The sequence below is a fragment of the Mobula birostris genome, chromosome 2 (assembly GCF_030028105.1).
Source record: "Mobula birostris isolate sMobBir1 chromosome 2, sMobBir1.hap1, whole genome shotgun sequence".
Taxonomy (NCBI): Eukaryota; Metazoa; Chordata; class Chondrichthyes; order Myliobatiformes; family Myliobatidae; genus Mobula; species Mobula birostris.
Genome location: NC_092371.1, coordinates 203,572,619 through 203,592,633, shown reverse-complemented (window position 1 = coordinate 203,592,633; position 20,015 = coordinate 203,572,619). Strand labels below are relative to the sequence as shown.

At 43.2% G+C, this 20,015-nt stretch overlaps 1 protein-coding gene across 1 annotated transcript; it reads left to right on the top strand.

Moving 5' to 3' along the window:
• Positions 1-1,500: 1,500 nt before the first annotated feature.
• Positions 1,501-18,645, top strand: LOC140194013 (growth/differentiation factor 6-A-like). The gene is made up of 2 exons (XM_072251327.1): positions 1,501-1,852; positions 16,915-18,645. Exons 1-2 carry the CDS (start codon positions 1,528-1,530, stop codon positions 17,814-17,816), a joined length of 1,227 nt encoding a protein of 408 aa, XP_072107428.1. The 5' UTR covers positions 1,501-1,527; the 3' UTR covers positions 17,817-18,645.
• Positions 18,646-20,015: the final 1,370 nt, after the last annotated feature.

Genomic DNA, 20,015 nt, shown 5'->3' with positions numbered 1-20,015 from the left:
CTCCATTATAAACGCAATGCAGACCGAATTAATACTACGAATGAGTTAAAAGTCTGTCCAGCCGCAGTCCGAACCATTTCTTACCCGATTAGACTTGATCTGAATAAGTATTCGAGAAGACCACTTTATACGGTAGCTGTATTCTGCACTGATGTTAAAGCATACCGCTGTATCTCCTGCACCCCAGTACAAATATAAGGATCGGCTCCTCGCTATCGCTAACCTTCCTAGGAAACCATCCCTTTTAAATGAAAGGTCCGGGTTATTTTGGTAAGTACTACTTCAGTAAGAAGACAAGCGTGTTTGGGGCAGTGGTAGACTGAACGGGAGCTTGATGTGAAATGTACTACAAATACCTGGTCCTTCTCGTCATTATTTTAGGGAATAAAGCTAGATGAAGCGCATTCAATCAATGTGGGAACCGCGACTTCCGAAATGTCAGCCACTCATTCTCTGGTAAATCAAGAGCTCTCAAATTTCACCAGGAAAAAGTTAAACACATCTTTATTGTTGCAGAGTGATCTAAAAGTGAACCAAACACACACACACACACACACACACACACACACACACACACACACACACACACACACACACACACACAAATACGTTAGCTCCAGTCCATTTACATGAAAAAGTGAAGGAACATTCTCGGTTGCACTACACTACTGCCCGCGTATTTGCCTGGACCGTAGGTTATTAATCCGGAACATTGACCCAGTCATGTGATGGTTCGAAGGAGCCACCAAGTGAGTTTTAGGATAGTCGGGAATACTTTGCTTTATCGCACTCGTCATCGCTTTACTGTGGGAATCTGTAAATCGTGGCTTTTAAAACAAATTACTAGGGAGGAGGGAGAGAATTCTCATCTCCACCCTCCCCTCCCTCCCCCAGCAGAAATCGTTCATAACTCCTGCGGGAAACAAAGTAAGGAAGAACTGAGCGTTGCGGCTGTTTTTGTAACAGGGTGATTTGAAGATCGCATCTTGGTTAAAACGCGGCAACCCAACGCCATCCAACCGTGGCATCTTTACATTCTCTGGGACACACCATAGCACCTGGCTTCTGTTTGCTGCGACTGTGACACGGCAGAGTGCGCCGCGTATCAGCAGCCAAACCTCTCGCCCGTCTCCAAAACTGCACACCCGGAGGATAAGGGACAAAGAAGCGGAAAGGAGATTATTTATTGCAGTGCAAAATGGTGAATGATATTGCATCACTTCTCGGAATTTATTTGCGGAATTAGCTGTCCCCGTGATGTAACATCTCATGCTTTCTGGACCCTAATTGCTGAAAAGTTATATTTTTAAAAAAAGATTTTGCTGGGATAAAGTTTGAGCCAATCAGAAGCGCAGTGGGGGCGCCCTGCTCCGCGGATGGTTGCAATTGCCGGAGTCTGAGCAGCGTTCTCTCTGTAATGTAACCAAGTCCGCCGTCCGGGGGGAAGGTGAGAGAGCAAAGGCATCTGAACGTGCGTTCAGCCTCTGACTTAATCTCTTCCGATCTCGGACGCAGAACTCTTCCAGAATGGATTTACCGAAGGCTGCGGCGCTTGTGTGGTGTGCCCTTTGCTGCTGTTGGGATTTCCTTTCTGTTCTTGAAGCTGCTACACTGGGGTCTCTGCAGGATTCCTCTCCTCAGGATGTTCCTGGTTCCTCATCACCTCGGGACAGCAAGGACGATCGGACCTTCAAGCGCCAGCACATTCGCACCGGCACGGTGGTGCCGCACGAGTACATGGTGTCACTTTACAGGACCTTATCCGCCTGCGAAAGGAAAGGGTTGAACAGCAGTCTGGCCCGAGCCCGACCCCTTGCCAACACTGTCACCAGCTTTGTGGACCAAGGATACGGTGGGTAATAAATGGGGCTCCACTTAATTATAGAGACCTGGCCGCTTGGGCTGGGAAAGCGCTTTTACAGTAGCTTGCATCAGGCTGTGCGGCGCGAAATACAAGTAGTGATTGCTTTCATCTGCCAACATTACGTCTCCTATTCCAGTGCTAAATTGATTCTTTTAAACAGTAAGCAGAGACATGGGTTATCGACATAAGCGTATATTTAGATGCAGTTTATAACGATAGACGGACAGATGCATCAACTGGACGTCAGGCAGACTGCGTGCCCGGGCCACAGCTGTGATATGTCTTGAGGAAGAAAAGTTGATCCAATATTACCATAAGAATTCTTAGAATGTACACAGCAGCAGTATTTAAGCAATCAGACTCACAGAGCTGGCGACTGAACCAATCGTTTGACGAAATAAAGATTTGCTGAATCGTGCCGTCTGCTGCGATTTGCAATGTGAATTGCAGGAGAACCGTGGGTATCCTCGAAGTACCTGTCCCCCGGGGTTAATTTTATGGTTCTAGACGCTCCGGCCTCCATGAATGTGCTTGACAAATAGGGAGGGTGGAAATAGCAGCACAGTATGAACAACAGTGAAGGAATTCACTCCGTAACTACTCTGGACAGGGTGTACAAACATATACATTTCAATGTGTATGAGGACTTCACAATATTTAGCGCCAGTAGTGTGGCTGATTCGCTGTTAAACCAGCAGGTAAAGATGTTAGGTGTTGCGGGGTGCGATTTTTATGTGCGGAGTAGGCATGCGAGCGAGCCACTGTGGATCGTATGCAGATGCTAATAAGAGGAACAGAACATGTTCCCTTTCAATATTCACATCCACCAAAAAAAAATCCACGCAGAAGCTCGAACCGGGAATGGCCCCAGTCCAAAGCCTTTAAGTGCACGGAGTAAAAACAACACGATCTTATGATTGGTGATTTTGAGAAGAAATCTATTCAGTAATAAGACCACGAAAAGGGCACGCTGCATGATATCGCTTCATTATTTAAAGGAGCCCCCCCCCCCCCCCCGCATTACATCCCATGAAAATGCGCCTACTTCCATTGATTTAAATATTCTCTGAAAATGAAACAGACTTCAGGGCTGCCCGAGACTTGAAAGGAAAGGTACTTTGTCACATGAGTACAGATGTTGCAGATGTGTAGATGTTCTCAAACACTTGCTTTCCCCTGGAATACCGCTAGCCAGGAGTACCGCTAGCGCATTGCCTATTTACATGAACTTTAACTGGGTACCATCTGGGTTTTATTAATCTCTGCTGGGGAACCATCAGAACATGCAGCAATGAAATTGACTAATTTCAGACGGAAATACTGTTTTATTGTATCCCTCTGTGGACACGCGTTTCCACTTTATAATCAATCCATGAGAACATTGAAGCAATATTAATGTCGAAGAAGCAGTCAAAAAATCAAGTCCTCCACTACAGTACCATTTGAAATTTTGTTCGGGACAATCTACTCAACAATATCTCTAATACACTGAAGTAAGACTCGACCAGTACAAATGCGCTTTGAGGATATTGATAACACATCCTTCTCGAAAGGGTAAATAATTTACAATACGGCATTTAGAACAGGAAAGTGAGCGGTGCTTCTATTCACTTTGAAAGACAGGTTATGTGTGTATTTTTAAAAGCACAGAGTTACTGAGATAACATTGTGCTGAAAGGTTTACTTGGAGTGACAGAGTTAGACGGTCGTGAAGAAAGACCTGATTATTTGCTGGATCCGAATACTGTACCAGGAAAACGCTAGTTGTCAGAACTATCTATGACAATTGACCCTGATAGGACAAGATATAACCAGAACAGTTGCCTTGCACGCAATATTTGACGAAGTAACCCCATACAGAATGAAATGTTGCTGGTGAGGTACTCTGATAATGCAATGTAGTACTGCATAGAAATGCCTCAATACGTGCAGTGGGGCAGTACAATTAAAATAGTAGATGGAAATGAGTAGGAATAGCCGCGGTTAATTTCAAAGCTGAGCGCATACGATCATATATCTGGTAGATGGCTTGTTGCTGTAGCTTTAGTGCCGTTCGTCGTAATGTTGAGGCTGTCGAAATAGCTTATCAGTCTAAAATTAATCCTTAATCAGGTATAAATCCACGCTTCGTTTATTCTGCCTGGAAGCTCTAATCCAAATACTAATATGCGTGTCAGATTGTTGGCTAATGGTATTCTCTTAACAGCAGCATTGTCACAAGGCGCTCTAAGATGGGCCAGCCATATACAACAGCGAGCGATATTCCCATATCTAAACATTGATGGGACTTAGTCAGACATAACTCCAGTAAGAATGTCAAGCCAATTCAAACCTGTTTAAACCGCGTCAAACAAAGCACCACTCGTTCCCTCAAAGTGGGGATCTGCATGTGCCGAAATATTGAGCCTAAAGTTAAATGAAGATATCGGTATTCAGGAGAACAAAGCACAACCGGAACTTCTGACATTTCCGATGCGAATGCAAGCAGACAATCTCGGAAATTCAGAAGCTCGGCTGTAAATCAAAGCTGCGTTTTAAAAAAATGTTTGGGTACATATCCTATACACTTTGTAGAATTCTTAGATAGTAAGCCACAAACTACATTTAGCTAGATTCCGGATCTTAAAACATCTAGTAGAGCTATCCCAGTAATTAATATTACAGTCTTGTTTACTCGAAGTCACCAAATGTCCTTATGACCCAGCGTTGTTCCATCTGATTCTTCGTATTATTTGCCCTTCCCATTCCAACAGTACAGCCCGCCGTTATACTAGAATCGTGCGCTTTAATTCGTAAGCTTGAACTACTTATTCGCAAATTAGTCTTGATGCTAAAGCTCTTCTTTGCCCTGCGTTTACCATCCGATTGTTCTAAAAATTGCAACAACAAAAATCATCTGCTTATAAAGCACGTTTTGGCGACGCAGTGCGCTCTGCCTTTTAAGAACAACGTTATTGTTGAGATATGGGAATAAATCTATAATGATTATGTCCCGAACAACAGATTTGAAAAGATAATAACGATAAACGGTGAGCATTGTTCAGAGCGAACCGTTCCATTTCAGCGCTGCTGAGAGGCATGCGTTACAAGGAAACACTGATACTGTAATATTAAGATGATTTGGACCATGTTGGAACAAGACTTCCAATAACTAGCCTGTAATAACGCACCGTGTGATAGATACAAGGCCGACTTGTTCAGCACCAAAGTCGGACAGCAATGGGATAATGATACACTGAGTCAGGGACAGGTGCCTTCAGCCGCAAGCGATCCATTTTACATGGCACCTGCAATAATGCACTTTGTGCTCAGACAAAGGGATCGGGACATTTTTTTTTCGGTAAACCTTTCACTTATGAACCAACAAAAGGACGATTGGCTTGTTTGAACCTGTCATTAAGATCTTTGATTCCTGGTCATGTTCCGTCGGTGTACTGCTTCGCAGGTTTAGGAGAAATAATTCAGTCAATTGTATACTTGCCTTTATTTGCCAAGACATGGGCTTTAACAGAGAAGTTATGGTAGAACTGCTTACAATACGAGTAGGATCACTGCTAGGGGGACTGTTGTAACTTGGCTGACATGACAGGGAAGATGTGCTTGCATTGGAGATGATGTGATGAAGATTTTCGAGGATGTTAGTGGAAATTTGTAGCCACACGGAATGATTCGATAAAACAGGGCTTTTTTTGTTTTGAAAAGAAGGAGATCGGGAAGACGTACCTGAGGTATATGAAGTTATAGAGACAGAAAAGACTGCAGATGCTGGAGTCTGGAGCAATACATATTGTGCTGTTGGCATTTCGGATCGAGATGCTTCATCTGCACTGTAAGCAAGAGCGAAGAAGGCCAGTTTGAAAAGGTGGAGGGAAGTGGTATAAAGTTATAAAGTTTATAATAACGTGTATAACTTCATAAACGTACGTGTGTAAATTTATGTGGGGGGTCAGGGCGCATTAAATAGGGAAGATCTATTTCCTGAGCAAAACGGGAGTTTGTTTAAAGTAATTGGCGGCAGGATTAGCGGGAAGATGGGGGAAATGTTTCATTAAAACGGATACTAGGAATCTGGAGCTCGCTGCCTGAAAGGTGGTAGAGACAGAAACATTCATCACACTTAAAACAAAACTAGGGTCTGCACTCAAACAGCCGTGACCCTCAAGCCAGCAGACCTATTGCTTGCAGACTCCTTAGACTGGGTCGCGGTTTTTCCACCGATGTAGACCTGATGAGCCGAATAGTGTCCTTCTGTGTTGCATTTTTCCACAATTTTTGTAATGCTGACGTACTGTTTTTAAATGTAGTGTGCAGGGAAGTATTATTTTAAGTGGTTATATTCATACACACGAAACAGATAGCATTTTGCCCCCAAAATTAGTCGGGATTAGTGTTTGTTGAATGGCGGTGAATAAAAGAACAATTGGTGCATTCATTCAATCACAGGCTGGCAGTTGATAATAACCTGTAGGAGGCAGACTTTGGAAAAAATGTCCAAATAATTGCTATGTTTTATTTTCATATCAAATTCCCGGTGACATCATGTTATGGTTTTGATGTTCTGCGTAATTTTAAAACCGCAGAGAGAAGGAGGAATAAGGCGAAGTTAATGGGACTAATCGTCACGCTGGTGTGGTCGCGATATTATTACAAAGGTCCCGGTGCTTGCAAAATGCGTGATTATTTTAACAAGGCAGTTATCATTCTGATCCAGATTAGGTCAACAAAGATTTTAACGCGCAGGGGCTGTTAAATGGCAACAAAAATACGCAATTTCAAGCCAAGGGTTTTTCTTAAGTAGACTTCAGCTTTACATCCAGTAAACCCCATGTCCCAGCGGCAAGCTACTGTATTATACGGATTGGCGGAATAAAGCAAATATACTTGACTTTACTTCCCTAGCCAGGCATTACTGAAATGAATTTACGAGAGGAAAGTCCTGAGGTGACTCTCGAAGGAACGGCGTTGTACAGTCCATGATGTGGATAAATAGATATTATTGGGGACGACTCGATTATTCATTTGTTCAAACGCGTTGTTTGCTTGTTCCGTATAGTTTATTATTATAATTCTCACAAAAAAAAACGAGAACGCCGACAGACCTGTCCATCCATTACATCTCTGCTGGTTATATTTTTGCCCTTTTACACTAATCCCATTTGTCTGCATTACAACCCTTTCCTTCCCATATCTTGCCTATTTAGGTGCCTGTCAAAATGTCTCTTAAACATTAAAATTCTACCCGATTCTAACGTCTCTTCTGGAAGCATTTTATAGATACCATTCACTCTGTGTAAAAAATCATTTCCTTCTATTCCCTTTAAACCTTTTCCTCTTCGCCTATGCCCTTTTGTTGTTAACGCTCCTACCATGGGAAACATACTCCATCTATGCCTCTCATAATCGGATAGCCTCCTATCTGGTCTCCGCGCAGCCTTCACTCCAGGAGAAAAGGTTTCAGCCTATCCAATCTCTACCCATAACAGAAGACCTCAAATCTCGGCAAAATCCCAGTGAATCACCGCTGTACATTCCCGCTGGCAATCACGGTGTGGAGACCAGAACTGCACACAATATACCAAATATGGCCTAATCAGTGTTTTATAAAGTTGCAACATAACCTTATATTCTATGCCTCGACCTCGGAAGGCTATTATGCCACGTGTTTTCTTCGATATCCTATCGATCTGTATTGTCACGTTCAGGGAACTATGGACTTGGACCCTCATGATTCTCTCTTCGCCAACATTCCTTCGCACCGCACCATTTTACTGTAAAGTGTCCTATCTCTATTCGACTTTCCAAAATGCACGATCTCGCCCTTATCCAGATTGAATTCCAGCTCTTAGGACTTCCTATCTAGGACCAGAGGTCACAGGCTCAGAACGGAAGGAGGCCCCTTTAAAACAGAGAAACATAGAAAACCTACAGCAAAATACAGGCCCTTCGGCCCACAAAGTTGTGCCGGACATGTCCCTAACTTAGAAATTACTAGCCTTCTATTTTTATAAGCACCATGTACATATCCAAAAGTTTCTTAAAAGACCCTATCGTATCCACCTCCATCACCGTTGCCGGCAGCCCATTCCACGCACTCACCACTCTCCGAGTAAAAAACTTACCTCTGGCATCTCCTCTGTATCTACTGCCCAGCACCTTAAACCTGTGTCCTCTAACTATCCACACGATCAATACCTCTCATCATCTTGTACACCTCTATCAGGTCACCTCTCATCCTTCGTCGCTCCAAGGAGAAAAGGCCGAGTTCACTCAACCTATTCTCATAAGGCATGCTCCCCAATCCAGGCAACATCCTTGTAAATCTCCTCTGCACCCTTTCTAGGGCTTCCACATCCTTCCTGTAGTGAGACGACCAGAACTGAGCACAGTACTCCAAGTGGGGTCTGACCAGGGTCCTATATAGCTGCAACATTACCTCTGGCTCCTAAATTCAATTCCATGATTGATGAAGGCCAATACACCATAAGCCTTCTTAACCACAGAGTCAACCTGCGCAGCTTTTTTGAGTGTCCTATGGACTCGGACCCCAAGATCCCTCTGATCCTCCACACTGCCAAGAGTCTTACCATTAATACTATATTCTGCCATCATACTTCACCTACCAAAATGAACCACTTCACACTTACCTGGGTTGAACTCCATCTGTCACTTTGCAGGCCAGTTTTGCATCCTATCAATGTCCCGCTGTAACCGCTGACAGCCCTCCACACTATCCACAACACCTCCAACCTTTGTGTCATCAGCAAACTTACTAACCCATCCCTCCACTTCCTCAGCCAAGTCATTTATAAAAATCACGAAGAGTAAGGGTCCCAGAACAGATCCCTGAGGCACTCCACTGGTGACCGAACTCCATGCAGGATATGACCCGTCTGCAACCACTCTTTGCCTTCTCTGGGCAAGCCAGCTCTGGATCAACAAAACAATGTCCCCTTGGATCCTATGCATCCTTACTTTCTCAATAAGCCTTGCATGGGGTACCTTATCAAATGCCTTGCTGAAATCCATATACACTACATCTACTGCTCTACCTTCATCAATGTGTTTAGTCACATCCTCAGGAAATTCAATCAGGCTCATAAGGCATGACCTGCCCTTGACAAAGCCATGCTGACTATTCCTAATCATATTATACCTCTCCAAAGGTTCATAAATCCTGCCTCTCAGGATCTTATCCATCAACATACCAACCACTGAGGTAACACTCACTGGCCTATAATTTCCTAGGCTATCCCTACTCCCTTTCTTGAATATAGAAACAACATCCACAACCCTCTAATCCTCTGGAACCTCTCCCTTCCCCATTGATGATGCAAAGATCATCGCCAGAGGCTCAGCAATCTCCTCCCTCGCCTTCCACAGCAGCCTGGGGTACATCTCATCCGGTCCCAGAAACTTATCCGACTTGATGCCTTCCAAATGCTCCAGCACATCCTCTTCCTTAATATCTATATACTCAAGCTTTTCAGTCTGCTGCAAGTCATCACTACAATCATCAAGATCCTTTTCCATAGTGAATACTGAAGTAAAGTATTCATTAAGTACCTCTGCTATTTGCTCTGGTTCTATACATACTTTCCCACAGTCACTCTTGATAGGTCCTATTCTTTCACGCCTTATCCTTTTGCTCTTCACATACTTGTAGAATGACTTGGGATTTTCCTTAATCCTGCCCACCAAGGCCTTCTCATGGCCCCTTCTGGCTCTCCTAATTTCCTTCTTAAGCTCCTTCTTATTAGCCTTATAATCTTCCAGATCTCTAGCATTACCTAGCTCTCTGAGCCTTTTGTAAGCTTTTCCTTTCTTCTTGACTAGATTTAGAGATGAGGAGGAATTTCTTTAGCCAGAGGGCGGTAAATCTATGGAATTCATTGGCACAGACAACTATGGGGCCCAAGTCGTTGGGTATATTTAAAGCGAAGCTTGATAGGTTCTTGATGAGTTAGGTCAACAAAGGTTACGGGAGAAGGGTGCAGAATGGGCTTGAGAGGGGTGATAAATCAATCATGATCGATTGGCGAAGCAGACTGAATGGGCCGAATGTCATAATTCTGCTCCTTTGTGTTATGGCTTTATCTACATCCTACAGCAAATCTGTTCACTTTCCTGGCCTATCCAGAACATGGATTTAAGTGTCATCCGCAAACGTACCTCCCATAGACAGTCAACTAATTTCATCTGCTATGCTTCTAAAAGAATCATCAGAGAGAGAAAGTAACACACACAACACGCTGGGGGAACTCTGCAGGCCAGGCGGCATCTATGGAAAAGAGCAAACAGTCGACGTTTCGGGCTGAGACCCTTCATCAGGTCTGAGAGACCTGCGGTTGAAACGCTGAACACAAGAGGTTAATATGCAATCAGTATGCCAGCGCTACGTTTGGTGCGCAAATATTGCGTTCACTGAAACCGGTTTTGGAAATATCTTTTTGCATGTTCAGTAATATATCCATCCAATGCAATCTGTGAATGAGTCCACGTCACACTTAAGGGTCCCCATAAAACTGCTACGCAACCAGTGAGAGACTGTGATAGAAATTACGACGTTTAGTCTCAAATTCGAATGGGTTGACCTGTGTGTTGATAAATCAAGTGGTTCACCGACTAATATTTACTGTTCACTCCTCCCCCATCACCATCCCCAAATAAAGCAAGAAAAAATTCAAGTTAATGACCGGAAGAGATTTGTACTGGCTTGTTACGAGTTACCGGTAGTTTCTGGGAACGCACCATTAAGACCCCGTCATTTTTAGTTCTTAGTTCCTCGTCCTTTGTGACTTGTTGAGGTCATACCGTTAATTTGGCTTTTGAAGATATCATGAAAAATACTTTCGAAATAAAGCAAAACCTAGGAACTAATCTCGGAAATAAAGGCGTAATCGGCATAAGCACGCTCCAAAGATAACATACCCTCGTATGACTTGGCACCAAAGTGCATTATCACGGCAATAAAATGACCAAAGAAAGTTTTAAGCTCCGAAAATCAAAAGCAATATCAGTAGGTCAGGTTGCAAGCGGCCATTTAGTCTCCGCGGGGTTTAATGAAGTGATGAAACGGTCTCTTGCTCTCGAAACCGACTCTTCGGCAATGATCTCGTCTTTTTGCCAGTGCTCGTTGTTTTATTGCAATTTTATTCCTATTCTCGTACAAATTTGGACTTTAAAGCTATTGAGATAATTCTCTCGAACTCTTGAGAATAGTAGACACAGATCTCTTTGTCTATGACGGTGGACCATGAAAGCGGACAGAACTTTCCACAGTCCTCACTGAATGGGCTGCTCCTTTCATCGTCCGTTCACAGATGACGGATGTGGAAGATCAACATTAAGGAGGAAACTCCGCATTTCTTTCAGCTCTTCGCAATCTGAGAAAATTATATTTGTGTCTGTATTTTCTAATTTTGGGAGAATATGCGCCGCGACACTGAGGAAACAATCCTGCTGCTATTCCACGAAGTAACAGAATCATAGAAAGTCATGGCACAGAACTAGTTTTTTTTCAGCCTGTCGTGACCATATCTGCCCAGAAATGATGTTTTGCTTTGGGCTGAAGCCTACTTTCTGGCTCCGCGCAGAGATTCCTGATGTTCTAGTTTTCACACTGATATATGTGAGTGTTTCTATCATCGTCGTCCTTTCAGGCAGTGAGTCCAGATCCCTCACCGTCCCTGCGGAAAAGAAAATCTCCAACACTCTTCCAGTTCTTTTACCAATCAACTGATCTATCTTACCGTGTTATTAACAACTTATTAACAGTAAATTATTTCAAGAATCCATTCTGTTCTTTCATTCTGCGTTCGTAAAATTACCCGCCGTAATTAAAATATGCTCGACTTTTATTCTCAGTAGAACCAAAGAAAGACACTGTCGGCAGTATAACTGCACAATCGAAGTTTATTACAGAATAACAATATGGTTCCTTTGTGGGGTGAGCTTTAAAGAAAAACTCGATTACAGGCTTAGAAACAGCTGTTACAGAGTGCATCAACTCTCCACTGTAGAGCAGTATAACAACATATAATCTCATCTGTTTGTAGCGTAACAGAGAACAGATTGATAGCTACTCCCAGTGAAGCAAGTTAAACGATGCCTTCTGCGTTCTGGAAAATGCAAGAGGACGGGGAGTAAAATATATGGGAAAAGGTTTTTTTTTTAAAAAAGTCTACAGATGCAGAGAATCTAAAACAAAAACAGAAAATGCTGGAAGTGCTCGGCAGGATAGGCCGTAGCAATGGGAAAAGAAACGCCAACCTTTCAGGTGAAAGACCCTTGGTTGAGAAACGCAGATGGTCTCTTCTGCCTTTCTATTCAGCAACGGTTTATTTTCTGTACACTACATTTGTCATTGGAATATACAGCAACAACTCAGATAAATAAGGATGTTTACTGGATGTTGCGAGGGACCAAACATAACATGGTAATGTCTCTGTTTCCCGTAGGTTTAAGCCATTGGAGGGTTTGCATTTAAACACTGAAACCGTTGTGTCATTTCCAGGTGTGCTGGGCTTTACCTCCCTCTTCCCCCGCTCAAAACTCCACAACTATCCTGCCCACGAAACTCTCCATGGCTGGAAGGAAAAAATACTGAAAAGTAAATTGAACACAGTCGAGGCGGTAAAGTTAAATTGCGGACAATTAATGGAATAATTATTAAATAATCATTTTTAACCATGGCAACTCATACAGAGATATCTGAATTTCCTTACATTTACAGTGCTTATTTAATACTTCTTCAGACAGAAGAAAGCGAACTTATGTGACCTAGATATTAATGATATGCAAATACTGTAGATAAAAAATAGACATTTGTTCCCACGCGAAGTCTGGAATATTTGACCACATGTGCGATCATTTAGCTGTGGGCATCTCATATTTTATAAGTATTTAGAAAATCTTATTTAGAGTAGCTGGGTGACAGCCTAGGAGGCAAGACAATATCGGCCATTTCCGTTGGTTATGCAAAGCTTGCTGACCTACGATGGATTAACAACACACTGCTTCAGTGCTTTATGGTTAGCACGGGGATGTTTTCCATGTTGGAAATGGTGTGAGCGGTTTTGGCGAGGCATGGATCGATGGCAGGAGAGGAGAGCCGTGGGATATTACCGACCCCTCTCACCAGTATCTGTCAAACTCGCGATGAAGTCTCCTACGATTGTGATCACTCTTGTGAGTGCGGGACAAGAGGCCTGGCTCCTGTCACAAAGAAATAGAAAATGCATTCACAACAATGAGGGATATTGAACTGAATTGAATTACATTTATTTAAATCTTACATCCATCCCACAACATGAGGGAGCAAAACTTTTTGTGTTACGTACAGACATGGGAATTTATAAGTCTGATGGCTTGTAGAAAGAAGCTGTCCCGTCGCCCGTTGGTCCTGGTTTTAATGCTGCGGTACCATTTGCCAGACAGAAGCAGCTGAAACAGTTTATGGTTGGGGTGACTGGTGTCCCTGATGATCTTCCAGGCCTTCTTTCTGTACCTGCCGCTGTAGATGTGTCCTCAATGGAGGGAGGTTCACGTCCACAGATGAGCTGGGCTGTCCGTACCTCTCTCGGCAGTGCCCAGTGATCAACGTTGGCGCAGTTCCCGTACCAGGCAGTGATACAGCCAGTCAGAATGTTCTCAATGGTGCTCTAGTAGAAGGCCTTGAGGATTTAGGGGCTCATGCCACATTTCTTCAGTCGCCTGAGGTGGAAGAGATGCTGTTAAGCTTTTTTTGCCACACAGCCTGTTTATACAGTCCAGGTGAGATCTTCGGTGATGTGTATACCGAGGAATTTGGCACTGCTCACCCTGTCAACTGCAGACCCATTGATGCTGATCGGGCCGAGCCTGTCTCCGTTCCTCCTGTAATCCACAATCAGCTCTCTTGTTTTTTCGGCATTGAGGGAGAGGTAGTTACGAGAATAAGTGAGAAAAATAACACATAGGAACATAGGAATTTCTAATTCATTTACTCTTAATGGCTTTTACTGGGTTGCTTCAACCCATGGTTACCATAATAATGAAGAGCTTCAAAGAAAATGTGCAAGTTTACAATTATGAGCACGTGATGCATGATGGCACTTATTGTTCTTGAAAGGCAATTAGAGTCACAGTCATAGAACATTACAGCACAGAAACAGGCCCTTCGACTCATCTAGTCAGTGGTAAACTATTTGCTACCTAGTTCCTTCCGCTGACCTGCACCCGGACCATACACCTCTCAGCCATATACTTATCCATATTTCTCTTAAATGCTGAAATCGAATCCACATTCACCACTTCTGTTGGCCTCTCGTTCCACACTCTCACTAATCTTTGGGTGAAGATGTCCCCCCTCATGTTCTCCTTAAATATTTCACCTTTAACCCTTAGCCCATGACCTCCATTTATAGTCTCACTCAACCTCGGTGGAAATAGGGCATTTACTCTATCTATACCACTCATACCTGTGTATATATTTATCAAATCCGTGCTGCTGCGCAGGTTGACTCTGTGGTTAAGGAGGTATTGGCCTTCATCAATCATGGGATTGAGTTTCAGAGCCGGCAGGTAATGTTGCAGCTACATAGGACCCTGGTCAGAACCCATTTGGAGTACCGTGCACAATTCTGGTCGCCTCACTACAGGTGAGATGTGGAAACCATAGAAAGGGTACAGAGGGGATTTACAAGGATTTACAAGGCGGTGGTGGAAGCAGATACAATAGGGTCTTTTAAGAGACTCCTGGACAGGTACATGAAGCACAGAAAAATAGAGGGCTATGGGTAACCCTAGGTCATTTCTAAGGTAAGGACATGTTCGGCACAGCTTTGTGGGCCGAAAGGCCTGTATTGTGCTGCAGGTTTTCTATGTTTCTATGTTTCTGAATCTCCCCTCATTCTCCAACACTCCAGGAAATAAACCCCTAAACTATGCAACCTTCCCCTTTCACTCAGGTCCTCAGCACCCGGCAACCTCCTTGTAAATCTTTTAAAGATATATATTTCTTCTGAAAACGTAGGAAAAAATTGACAAACTTGTACTAAACGTTTCGCCTCAAGTCTAAGAACATCAAATTTGCCTGTTGGAGGGGCTCCCAATTGTTATCAGGCAATGGGCTCCAGAAACTAGTTGCGAAGGAATGGCGAGAAAGTACAAGAAGTCAGGTGGACCATGACGTTAAGGGAAATGGAACAATGGCATTCTGTTACTACCTGGGTCTTCTTCCAGACAAACAAGGGAAGCAGTGACAACATGATCTTCCTGCGGTATTCTGTGCGGGGCACAAGTGAAGAAGGAGGTGAATACTGGATCAACATCTTGTGTGCCAATCAAACCAGTTGCTGTGTCCCCCCCCCCCACCCCGGATAATTTCAAGCTTTTCGAAAGTGGTTGAGACATCTGATAAGAGATGGATATGCCTTAAAGCTCCAGACCAGTGCTTTGAAAATTATAGAGACATGTTGAGAGGTCAGGAGGAATTCGATTCAAAAATTCTTGTCTCCGTGGCTGCTGATGTGGCAGGCCGCGTTAAGATTTTGGCAATGTGGATTCCAAAGATATTTATGGTAGGGTCTAAGCAATTAGATAAGGTCAACGTGGCCAGGCTTTTTCTTGTTTGAGATAATCATTACCGAGAACCTACTTAGTACAAATGCGACTTGTCACTGTCAACCCAGGCGTGAATGCAAGCCAATTCCTGTCGGAGCTGTTTCATTAATGGACGCATTCACAATAGAGACCAGTGCTGCGGAGTCACCGGTGAGCAGCCTAGGTTCTAGCCTTGGGTTAAAGAAAGGTCATTAATAATACAGCTGGAGGCGTTTGGGAGAAGATCCCCGTCGCAATATTCCAGGGCTGCAAAGTACACTCTTGACAACCACGCTCACGTTCAGTTTTTTAAAGTATGGCTTCAGTCGTCGCCAAGTTTTTGTTTGATCTCGATTTGACAGACCTCCTTTGCTCCATTCTCAGCCGAATGCTGTTGTGATAGGCAGAGCAGGTATTTACAATGCTCGAGCATTTTGCTTGCGTCTGCTTCATTCAGCCTATACGAACCTTCAATTTTCTTGTCTAATTAATAAAAAGCTTCATATTTACTAGTTGCAGATCTTGTATCTTATGGACATGTATAGATAGATAGATAGATAGACAGACATACTTTATTATATCATGTGTTGGCTTGTCAACTGCAGGATTTGACCAGATTGCAGCTTGTAAAAATAGTATGAAGATGTACTGTATAATCGTGTTTCATTTTTGTTTCGTCTTGAATCTATTTGAATATAGTGAGCAAGCGTCAGAAAGGTGTTGAACTGTTTAGGAAATGGGAAGAAGAGAAACTGCATCAACGAAAAGGCGTTGGGTGGCGCCTCGTTTTAAAAATATAATGACCAAAATATCAAAACAAGTATTATTATACTTGTACAGTTTATCTACTTTTGCACATTAGTTGTTTGGCAGACTTTGTGTGCAGTTTTTCATTCTTTACATTGTATTTCCTCGTTCTGCTGTGAATGCCCGCAAGAAAATGATCTCAATAATATGGCGACATTTACGCACTTTGATAATATACTTGCTTTCAACTTTGAATATTGAAATGAAAAAAAAACGCCGCTGCAGGAACAAAAGGCTTCAGGCAGAATCTGTGGAGAGAAATGCACATCCAACGTTTCGGATCGAGATCTGTCATTTGGTCTCCAGTTTCACAGCCCCACACTGTCCACTTCGATCTCCGAAACATATTTTAAGCGCCAAGTTTCTGCAGCAGTTTGTTTTTGTTTGCAATAGCACCTGCCGATTTTCTCTTTTTTGTTTGTTTGCTCCAGATTTCAGCACCTGTCATCTCTGTATATGTGGTGTACAACCACAATGCGTGAAGGACCAGTGTAAGCGCACACTGCTACTTTTAATTTTGGAATCAATATCGTTTTCACGATTCAGTGTGTCCTGTTCCTGTTCTTCTTTGTTTTAAATAAGAGCGCATGTTCTTAGCCCCTCCGCCGCTTCAGACTCCTCCTGTAGCTTCCGAACTTAATTTCTTTCCTCTCCTTTTTCAGATGGAGCTCTCCTTGGGAAGAGACAGAGATACCTGTTTGATATTTCCGAATTGCCAAACACCGAGGAGCTCATGGGAGCCGAGCTGAGGATCTTTCGAAAGTTGCCTGGAGATCTCCACGCGGCGCTCTCCCTGGGAGGGAGTATGTATCGGATTTTACTTTATTCGTGTATGGAGCGGGAGGTTTCCTCACCGAAACCTCTCGATTCAAGGACAGTTGACATATTGGACGTCGATTCGTCAAGATGGCAAGTGTTCGACGTGTGGGAATTAATGAAAAACCACAGCAATGCTAGGCTACTGTGTTTAGATATGGAAGTCATTTCCGATTACTCCCAGAAGGCTCTAGATCCTCGACTTTTGGGATTCAATCGCTCTGATCTCCAGCCTCGGGAAAAGGCCTTGCTGGTGGCGTTCAGCAACACGAAGAAAAGGGAAAACCTCTTTCGGGAGATCAGAGAGAAGATCCGGTCCCTGGGTGGATTGGATTCACTGCAGGTCAGCCGTGAACCGAATGTGAAGCGCCGCAGAAAAAGGAGGACAGCCTTCTCAAGCAGGTCCAGCAGAGGAAGCGGGAAGAAAGCCAGGTCGAGATGTAGCAGGAAGCCTCTCCATGTCAATTTTAAAGAGTTAGGCTGGGACGATTGGATCATCGCCCCTTTAGATTACGAAGCATACCACTGTGAAGGGATCTGCGACTTCCCGCTCAGATCCCACCTTGAACCCACCAATCACGCTATTATACAAACGCTGATGAATTCCATGGACCCTGAGTCCACACCACCTAGCTGCTGTGTCCCATCCAAACTTAGCCCCATCAGCATATTATACATCGACTCGGGCAACAATGTGGTTTATAAGCAATATGAAGACATGGTGGTGGAATCGTGCGGATGCAGGTAGCGCCTTTTCACCGGCCCTCTAGTGTGATTTTATCTGAAGCTAAATACTGCAGCGGGTTGAGTAATGGCCCATTATCCTCAAGTGCATCTCGGCGAGGTGCAGCCGTGGGGAGAATGACCCCTGGCCACAGGGAATTGCGACTTCCTGGGCCATCAAATCGGCGAAAGATCCAACAATCTAAGGCTTCGAAGTTTTATGAATCGGATTATAAATTGTACTAAATGCACCCATGTTCTTAATTTGTAATTAAGACGGACGACTGACCCTAATGCATCAGTCAATGGCCACAATTTTAAATCAAAACCTCCAGCGATGGGTGCTGACAGGTTGGGAAGTTCACTTAAACGTAAAATCCGTTCCATCTGCTATTTCTGTAGCGTGACTTAGCGCGCACATCCACTCATTATTTGCAATCTGATCACCGAACTGCCCTGGCGGGGGCATCCTTGCTGTAACGAAGGAGCGGCCGATCTGGTTTTGATCATTATTAACATGTGCTAACAAACGTGAGCCAGCTGCAAGCGGAAGGCCTAGACGGCAATCACTGAAAGGAAAACCCAGCTCTATCCTTGCCAAGATCACATATCTGCCTATTGCAGATTAACCCTTCGGGGACAGAGAAAGACAGAGGTGATTACGCCTCCCCCACTCGCCCCATCTCCACCCGCCTTTGCACGAATCTGAAATATCAGACTGTTAAAGTAGAACCGATGCTCAAAGAATATTGTAGTACGATTCAATTTAAATGGCACAAACTCGTTATCTAATTAAGTAGAAACATATTTCACTGCAATTCTAAATCACATTCAATATCAAATTCTTCGTTAATTGGCAGCAGTGTAAATTTGCATTAAGGACAAACTACGTGTCCATATACTTATATTTCAAATAAGTATTTGTGACTTCCCATGTGTTTCATTGATCGTCTTTACAATTCAGTCTTAGACAGAAATATCAAAACGTACTACAAACATCAATCTCGTTTCCACGTTTAAATATCCGTTTTAACAGAAGATACGAATATTCTACTTGCGCATTTACAGAATATTCAGAGTTATTTTTTAGGCATACGAAGTGGACTTGTCGGAAACTTGAAAGGAAGGACGATGATTGAAACTGGTTAGGCTAGGGCCATAGGAGCTATTTTTGTAGAGGGAGTATTGACTGTCATTGATCATAATAGCAATTCAGTTTGAAAGCAGCAGTTATAGTTTCCCATCTGCAGCATCCTTTGGATTAGTGCAAGTCTTCATCTGCTACCCTACCTTTAAATCAAGTGCATTCCAAATCTCAACCATTGCGTTGTTTTTCAGTCAATATTTTCAATGTGCTTCCTTTGGCCAGCGAAGATCTCATTGGCTGAAACGGAATCTCCCTATTATAAAAAAACAATATTCTTAACATTTCCTTTTAACTATCTCTAAGAAAACTAGTCACTGTTTTACGGTTTCTCCATAGATGTTCGTTCCATCTCTGTCCCCAAGTTTCCTTTCATCCTCTCCACGGTCTAAGACATAGTGCGGGACATATAATTGAACGCGACGCCACAGCTACAGGCTATCTGATGATCTGTAACGATTTATCACAAGTGCGTAATATTTGTGCATTCTATTCAATTTCTTAGGAAGTGAAGGTTCATGTGCGAATTTTAAAACCGCAGAAGTATTAATAAAAGCGCCTTTTTAGTAAAAGGTGCCAAGCGGTCCATTTGATTTTAGTGCAAGCAAAATGTTGCAGAATGTTGGTTTTCCTTGAACCTATTAGTTTCCCAGTTCCAAAGCGTCCACTTAATCACTTCCCAATCGAATTCACGGCATGCTGCCACGGGCAGCAAGGAGAGGAACGACCAGTAATCTTTTCAAGGCAGTGAACCTGAAGAAGGAACATTGGCTGGCACCCAGAAATAAGCAGCATTAACAATGAGTTTAGAGTGGTGCATTTTACACCAGAGAAGCGCAGTTCAATTTATGGCAAAGCTTCTGTAGAATTATCACAATCCATATATTTTTCAATTATGAATTAATAATCCACCCCTCTAGATAAGCTCAAGGTATACATGATTTGGGCAGGAGATGATTTGCTAAAATTGTTTATATGGTATTACAAAATAAAACTTAAGATCAGATAGCTGAAGATTTGGCACACATTCTGTACAAAACAAATATTTATTTAATTGTTAGCAGAATGGAATAAACGTAC